General features: G+C 41.1%; 1 protein-coding gene across 3 annotated transcripts in view; it reads left to right on the top strand.

The window, feature by feature from the left end:
• The first annotated feature begins 543 nt into the window (after window positions 1–543).
• Window positions 544–6,829, top strand: part of LOC106527921 (RNA-binding protein 4B) — a 16,878-nt gene continuing 10,592 nt past the window's right edge. For 2 of the 3 annotated variants that reach the window (XR_001311443.1, XR_001311444.1), the window contains exons 1-3: window positions 544–629; window positions 1,021–1,449; window positions 2,649–3,276. Coding sequence is in view for 1 of the 3 variants with exons in the window: in XM_014022940.1 (XP_013878394.1) it covers window positions 1,041–1,449; window positions 2,649–3,268 (1,029 nt within the window). In the remaining 2 variants the exon portion in view is untranslated. Of the gene's footprint in view, window positions 630–1,020; window positions 1,450–2,648; window positions 3,277–3,575; window positions 4,245–6,829 lie in introns of those variants that run through there. The other variant, XM_014022940.1, reaches the window with a different exon arrangement.

The raw sequence follows: 6,829 nt of genomic DNA on the forward strand, positions 1-6,829 counted from the left end.
TGGAGCAGTTTGCTCATAAAGAGTGGGCTTAAACACCTCCAATGAAATTTTTTTTATATATAAAAAGATTTACTTTTGTTAATTTATTTCAGTGACATTTGTAAATTTTCTTTCTTTAAGAAAAGGACACAAACAACTTTAGTTGTGTCCTTAATAGCATATGGCTGCAAGCATTTTTGCAAAGTGTGCATAAAACTGTTGTGACTGTTCACAGTGGAAAAATATGGCACCGAGAATGATTGAATACTAAATTCTTGGTCATGTAGGCTACAAAACTGCACTGAAACAACATAAATATAGCGAACATTTAGTTAAGCGGTAATAAATTTTATATAATGTATAATAATATATAAAGTTTAAAGCATTCAGGACATTATCAATCTCTAGTTTGCCAAAACTCAAACAAAAAAACGCTTGTTTTCTTGATCGTCACCGGAAAAGCGGAGTTAAGAATTTTGTCCCTCATCCCGTGCCATAAATCAACCCCATCCAATCACAGCACAGACACTTTGACTGACATTTCTATCCTCCAATCAGATTTCTTCCTGTGCGCATACCGCCAGACACATTGGTTTTAGCTCATTGTTTAAGTGTCGTTCGGTTCGACATAATCGTGCTGTTCAGAAATCGTGAGTATTTGTTATGGTGCTTATTATCGATTCATATTTTACTTTATACATATCTATAATTATAACTGCATGTGGCTAGCTGAATTAGACCTTAATTCTTTAGCTAATGCAACCTAATGAAGAAACGAAAGGCTAAAAATGTTAGCTTCTCCATGACCAGGAAGTGCCAACGAGCTAGCTTTCGTTTTCGAGAAATTTCGGGCCATCTACTGATTTTAGGCATTTTATTTTAAAAGTGAACACTATACACGGCAATATTAATAAATTATATAATGACTTTTTAAGACTTTGTTGATAGGCACCATCCATTTCGGATATTCTTAACGTCGATTCGCCATTTATTCATGACTGGTGTCCGTCACCGTGTGCTTCTGTGTGTTGTATCTTGTAGAAAAGTTCACTGAAGTAACGATGGTGAAGATTTTCATCGGCAACCTCTCTCCCAACACCGAGAAAGATGAAATCGAAGTTCTGTTCGCCAAGTACGGCAGAGTCACGGAATGCGCCAAATACAAAAACTACGCGTTCGTCCACATGGACGACCGGAAGTGCGCCACCAAGGCCATCCGTGAGCTCCATCTGCACAAGCTGGATGGCAGACCGATCAACGTGGAGCCCAGCAAAGGCAGGAACCAGGGTCCCGTGAAGCTCCACATATCTAATGTAGAAAGAGGCCATGATAAGGAGCTCCGGGATCGGTTTGAGGAGTACGGTGAAGTCATAGAGTGTGTCATCATTAAGAATTTTGCCTTTGTACACATGACCAATTATGATGAGGCCATGGATGCTCTGCAGGGTATGGACAACACCGACTTTATGGGTGAGTTTTGTTGTGTAGTGTATTTTGTGTGCRTATATATTTGCTTAAGGTCTTAAACAAATATCTCACTTGGCTGCAGCTGTTGGCAAATAATTTGTGAGGGAGTTGCCAAATTTTTWAAATGTTTGCAGGGCAGCAGCTTCCAGCCTTGTCACTTGAGTTTTGAACGTGAAGAAAACCTCATTTTATCTTAATGTTGTCATTATACTTTTGTGTCTAAAATTTATAGTATGCAGCCTTAAATATAGCAGTGTTCATGCAGGGTCTTAAAAAGTCTAAAAAAGTTTAAAATCTAAATTTCAGGCCTAAAAAAGTCTTTAAAACGCCCAGATTTTCATCYGTCTTAAAATTTTATTTTGTCAGGCCTTAATTTTTTTTAAATTTTGATCATTCCCGAGAAGCATTGGCTGCGTAAATAAACGGTAAAGCACTGTAATCAGAGGTTGGCGYGACCTGTCTTCATGAAGTGCTGTTTGCTACCGGTGTTCGTACGCGTTTAACTACAAATCCTGTGACAACTGCAGGCAAAAATCAGCACAGTTTACTTCCATGTTTTCAACCTCTTTGCCATTTAAAACCCCCTGCATAGAGCGGCTTGTTGGCCCGCCCAAAAAACAAAGAAATTCAGTCATGTCCACTGCTTGTCGTTTAAACATGGGAAAGTGTGTTTTCAATGAGACTTGGCTTGAGATCTGGGATGTTTGCACTCGGTTGGAAGCGGTCCACAGCAGTTGATAGGAAGGTCTCATGGATATGACCGTTTCATTAAAATAATATAGCATTCTTTTATTAAATTAAATATTCTTTCTATGTTAAAATTTCTGGGACCATTTGAGTGTTTCTGTTAATGTGTCGATTTGGTCTTAAATGTCATTCCTAATGGTCTTAAAAGGTCTTAAACTTAACTTACAGAAACCTGTATGAACCCTGATATAAGGAATATATATAAAATAATAAATGGAATTGTACAAATTCAACTGGTAAATTTACGGTGTTGTACACAGACCCGATGTATTCATAAAAAGATACGGTATATATTACGCCTGATCTTGCCATTACAAGATTTTCAAGTATTCTTGTTATTGCATGATTTTCTAATATGATGCAGCCCTAGGCCCCAGCAAGTTTCCAACAGTTTCAGCCCAGTGAGATACGTTTTAAATCTGATGACCAAAATCTTTTTTTTTCTTATTTTTTAGGAAAGCACATTCACGTTCAGGTATCAAAAAGCAGGCCGAGAGGGGGTCCTGAGGAGGAAATGGAGGATTATCCACTTCCTCCAGGCGCTGGGGGCTATTATCCTCCTCCCTACCCAGGGCCAAGACCTGAGCCCCCCTACAGAGGTCGCATGTCTGCTTATCCTCTTCCTCCTCCCCCTCTTCCACCACCCCCTCCCCTGAGACGACCCCCTTATCTCGACCGAGGCTACGGTGACAGAGATCCCTACAGTATGGTGGATTACTACGAGAAATACCGAGCCCGTCCTTACAGTGCCGCAAGCTACGATGACAGGCGTTCCCTCCCCCCTCCCCCGCCTCCTACTTCAACTCTGGCTAGAGCAAGACTTGGAGCGGGGTCCCTTGACCCGTACGAGAGGCGGCCCATCCCACCACCTCCTCCGTCTTATGCGATCAGGGACCGGAGCCCCATCAGGAGAGTCCTGATCAGCCCTACTCCTTCGGCTGGTAACGGGTACTACGAGCGCTCTCGGCTGTCACCGGTGTCCAGGGCTCCAGCGTACCCCATTCCTCGTCCCAGGGATCCCTATTCTGAGAGAGCACCACCCCCTCCGCCACCACCTCGCTATGCTGGATATTAGACAACAAGGTGAGAGCATTGGATCTTTTAAAACCACAAATCACATTAACTCTTAAAAACAATGAGAAAATACTCCGATGTGTGTGAAAATTGAGACTTAAATCGGTATGGTTTGATATATTCACGTCTTAATTCATTACTATAACAACGTTAAGTTCCTGCTTAACTTCTTCAGAAATCAAATCAATATACAACCTTTAGGCGATGCTGCTACAATCTACAAATGTTGCTGTGTTGAACTCAACCAATCTTGCGCGATTCCTGAGTAAAACGCGCTCCTTGACATGTGTGGTGTGCTCTCTTTCCAGGTTTAAAATATGACAAGATCGTCGTCGTCGTCGTCTGCTGACACACGTGGCGCTATACACCCACCACATCTATGGCGGATTGCGTTGCGTTCGCCTGAGACTTACTGGAAGATTTTGCCCCTTGCCTAAAAACTTAACGATTTCACCTCTACACTTCTCCAGGGGTGTTCATATGATTTTTTTCTTTTACTTTAGTTTTTGACTTGTGTTGCAGAATAGGTGTTCAGTCTATCCAAGTGTGCCGCAGTAGCCTTCTGTTCATCACCAATTATTACACACGCTAAGGTAGAATCATTTAAAAAATTGGCATTTTGAAAGCTGATGGATTTCCGTAACAAGGGATTTTTTTATCGTTATGTGGCATTTCCAAGCAAACGATTGAAGCCCAGCTTGTTGATTTAAAAAAATGCTGAGTACCATAAAAGTTTAGAAGTGCTTTAATATAAACTTGGTGTGGAATATTGTACAGTCTTTAGGATTTGCGACACATGTTGGCATGACCCCAAAAGTTCCAGTGTGACTTTGTTTTAGTTTTAAAATTTTTACCCACTTTTTATTTAAAATTACTTGCGAAAGTAAAATCTATAGTTCCGTTCTGTATGGTTTTATTTACTTTCCAATTTTCCAAGGCTTTTAATAAACAAATTTAACCAAAAACTGACATTTTAACTGTGAGATTTTTCCTCATTGCGTTGATTTTTTTTTTCTATTATAACTGGGTTTACCGTCACTCTTTGGCAGAAGAGATGAAATCGGGCGTTTTATTCTTACCATTGACAGCTCTATATTTCACTCGTGATTTTCTTCACATTTCAAATGTGACACTTCACTGTTATGCGTTTTAAGTTCAGCCGTACACCTGCCAACACCTGGCTTTGAATGGTTCAGATCAGAGAATTTTGTTCAGTTGTAGGTTTCACTCTGAGGAGAGCCACTCTACACTGAAGTCCAGATTAGTGGAGGCCTGCAGTTCTGATTGTCGTCCTCTAACCCGGTCTCATTTTCATGCAGAATCTTTGAAGTAATCATCAGATTTTTGGTCACTTTGTTCACTAAAAGTGTATTTATACTTGATAAGAAGTGCTGAGTTATTTTCTAGCTGATGTGGTTGCGTGACAAAAATGGTGTATTTTTTTTCTCGCATCAACTCGAAGAACCCGTTCTGTGCTCAATCCTTTTGCGCAGATTTTTTTTACAGGTTATATGTCAAGTTTTGTGTGATTGGTCAGAATTTTGTGGGTAATTCATGTTGGTTTATACGTAATGCATGATGCTGTCATTTTGCCTCAATTACTACACTTCTGGAAACCGGCTATTGTGCTTGCAAGATGGATAGCTTTAAGAAACAGTTCACAAAGATTGTCAGGAAATACATCCATCTTTATGACTCTTCTAACAACTGTAAAGATGGTGAAAAAAATGAAGGAGATGGCAGTTGCCCAGAGGAATCCGTGTGTCAGAAAAGTTTCTATGTGATCCATTTTCAGTGACCCGTGGGTGTAGGGACAGAGTGAAGACCCCAGGGGAAAGAATCTTGTTCCACTGCTTCACAGTGGCTGGGCTAAGCTCTGTGAGGCGCACCAACCTGAGGGTTTCACAACTCTAGGTACACAAAGGTGCATATCAGAAAATCCATTTGTATGAGTAAAGGAGTGATGGAGGCTAATCAATATGCAATCATGTGAAATCCATATTTCTGTGTCTCGTTTAATCTTTGGTATTTTTACCTTGAAGCATACGTGATGTGTTCTGCAGTCGGAGGTTTTATTAGGACCTATCACCTGCAATAGAGTATAAAATATCCATGTAAAGAAGAATCAACCACATCAGGAAGAACAGAGTTCAGAACTTCTCATTAACTAAGATCACCATAAAACCCTGGACAAACCTTCACATACTTTATAAAAGGCCAATTGGTAAAAGTTATCTAAAGAAGCCAGGCGATGGCAAATTCTCACTTTATTGAAAGCTCCCGTCCTGTACAAGCACATTGGGAGTCCTGTTACAAACCACTGTGTCCAGTTATTAAATATAAAAGCAGAAGTTCTAAATGGATGAAAATATGAAGATGGAAGCTGTCATATCCTTTGGTTTGACTTATGCTGCGTTTAGACTGAACACGTTTTGTGCGTCAAAAACGCGACAAGTGCCCCAAGTTGGATGCATGTACGTTTTGAAGTCAGACGCACGTCAAGACAAACTTCTTGACTAATGGTGTTTTTTTTTTTTTTTTTCTGCTATGCTGGCCTCTTTGTACATTCAATGACAGGTGAAATTGTGAGAGTGGCTTGACTTTTTTTTTTTTTACTGAAAGCTGGAGAATGTCGTCAGGCACCTCTGTGCCGTGTCTGGAGTCACCAGATAATTAAGATGYGTAATAAATTTGGTGAGTTTCACCACCAGGAGCTGCAAGCTTGACGATGCTCGCTTTCAGCACTATTTTAGTCCTGATTCCAGTTTGAAGAGCCGCTGACCTGCATCTCCTGCTAGGACATCAACTACAAGCACTCAGTTTCAGCTGAAGAGGGCCTGTCCATCTGTCTCAGGTTAGTGGGCATAATTCAAGAGACCGCCCCGTCGGAAAATGCTCCACTATGTCGCTTAGCGGAGTGTGATTGGTTGACGCTCCATGTCGAGTTGCAAAATTTCAGATTTTCCAACTCAAGTTTCCGCTCCTTTTGAACGCGTGTCAAACGGTCAAAACTAGACACCCCCGAAGCACATCCACCATAGACTTTATGTAAACCATGACGCTCAAATCCCATTCAGTCTGAACGCAGCATTGGAAGGAGAGTTTGATCACTACCAGTAGCCGTGTTTCCATCAAAGTTTTTTTTAATGTGCATTTTGAAGTATTGCATCAGAAAAGGTGAATGGACCTCTAATTCGCATAAAAGTCGATACGCTCGCTTGAGGTGGTTTTTGGGGTTTTCGAAAAAGAGTTAACGCGCAAAAGGAAATATGGAAACACATTTGCCAAATACGTTCTGACGTAGCGGACATTTACCTCACATGTTGATCAGCTGTTCCGACTGAACGGTACCGGTACCAGAGCGACTGCAGCTGGACCCTCCTCCCGCTGTCAGCGTATTCTCAGTTAAAGGCACAATGTGTAGGATTTGCTGTTTTTAGCGACATCTAGTGGTTGAGTGGTTGAATCATCCTCCCTGGTCCTCCCCCCATCCCCCGCCTCCAAACACAAAGGAGTTGCTACGGTGTCTCTCAGGTGTCAAAAACCTTTGATAATTCCAACC

This window comes from Austrofundulus limnaeus, unplaced genomic scaffold (genome assembly GCF_001266775.1).
Source record: "Austrofundulus limnaeus strain Quisiro unplaced genomic scaffold, Austrofundulus_limnaeus-1.0 Scaffold350, whole genome shotgun sequence".
NCBI classification, from domain to species: Eukaryota; Metazoa; Chordata; class Actinopteri; order Cyprinodontiformes; family Rivulidae; genus Austrofundulus; species Austrofundulus limnaeus.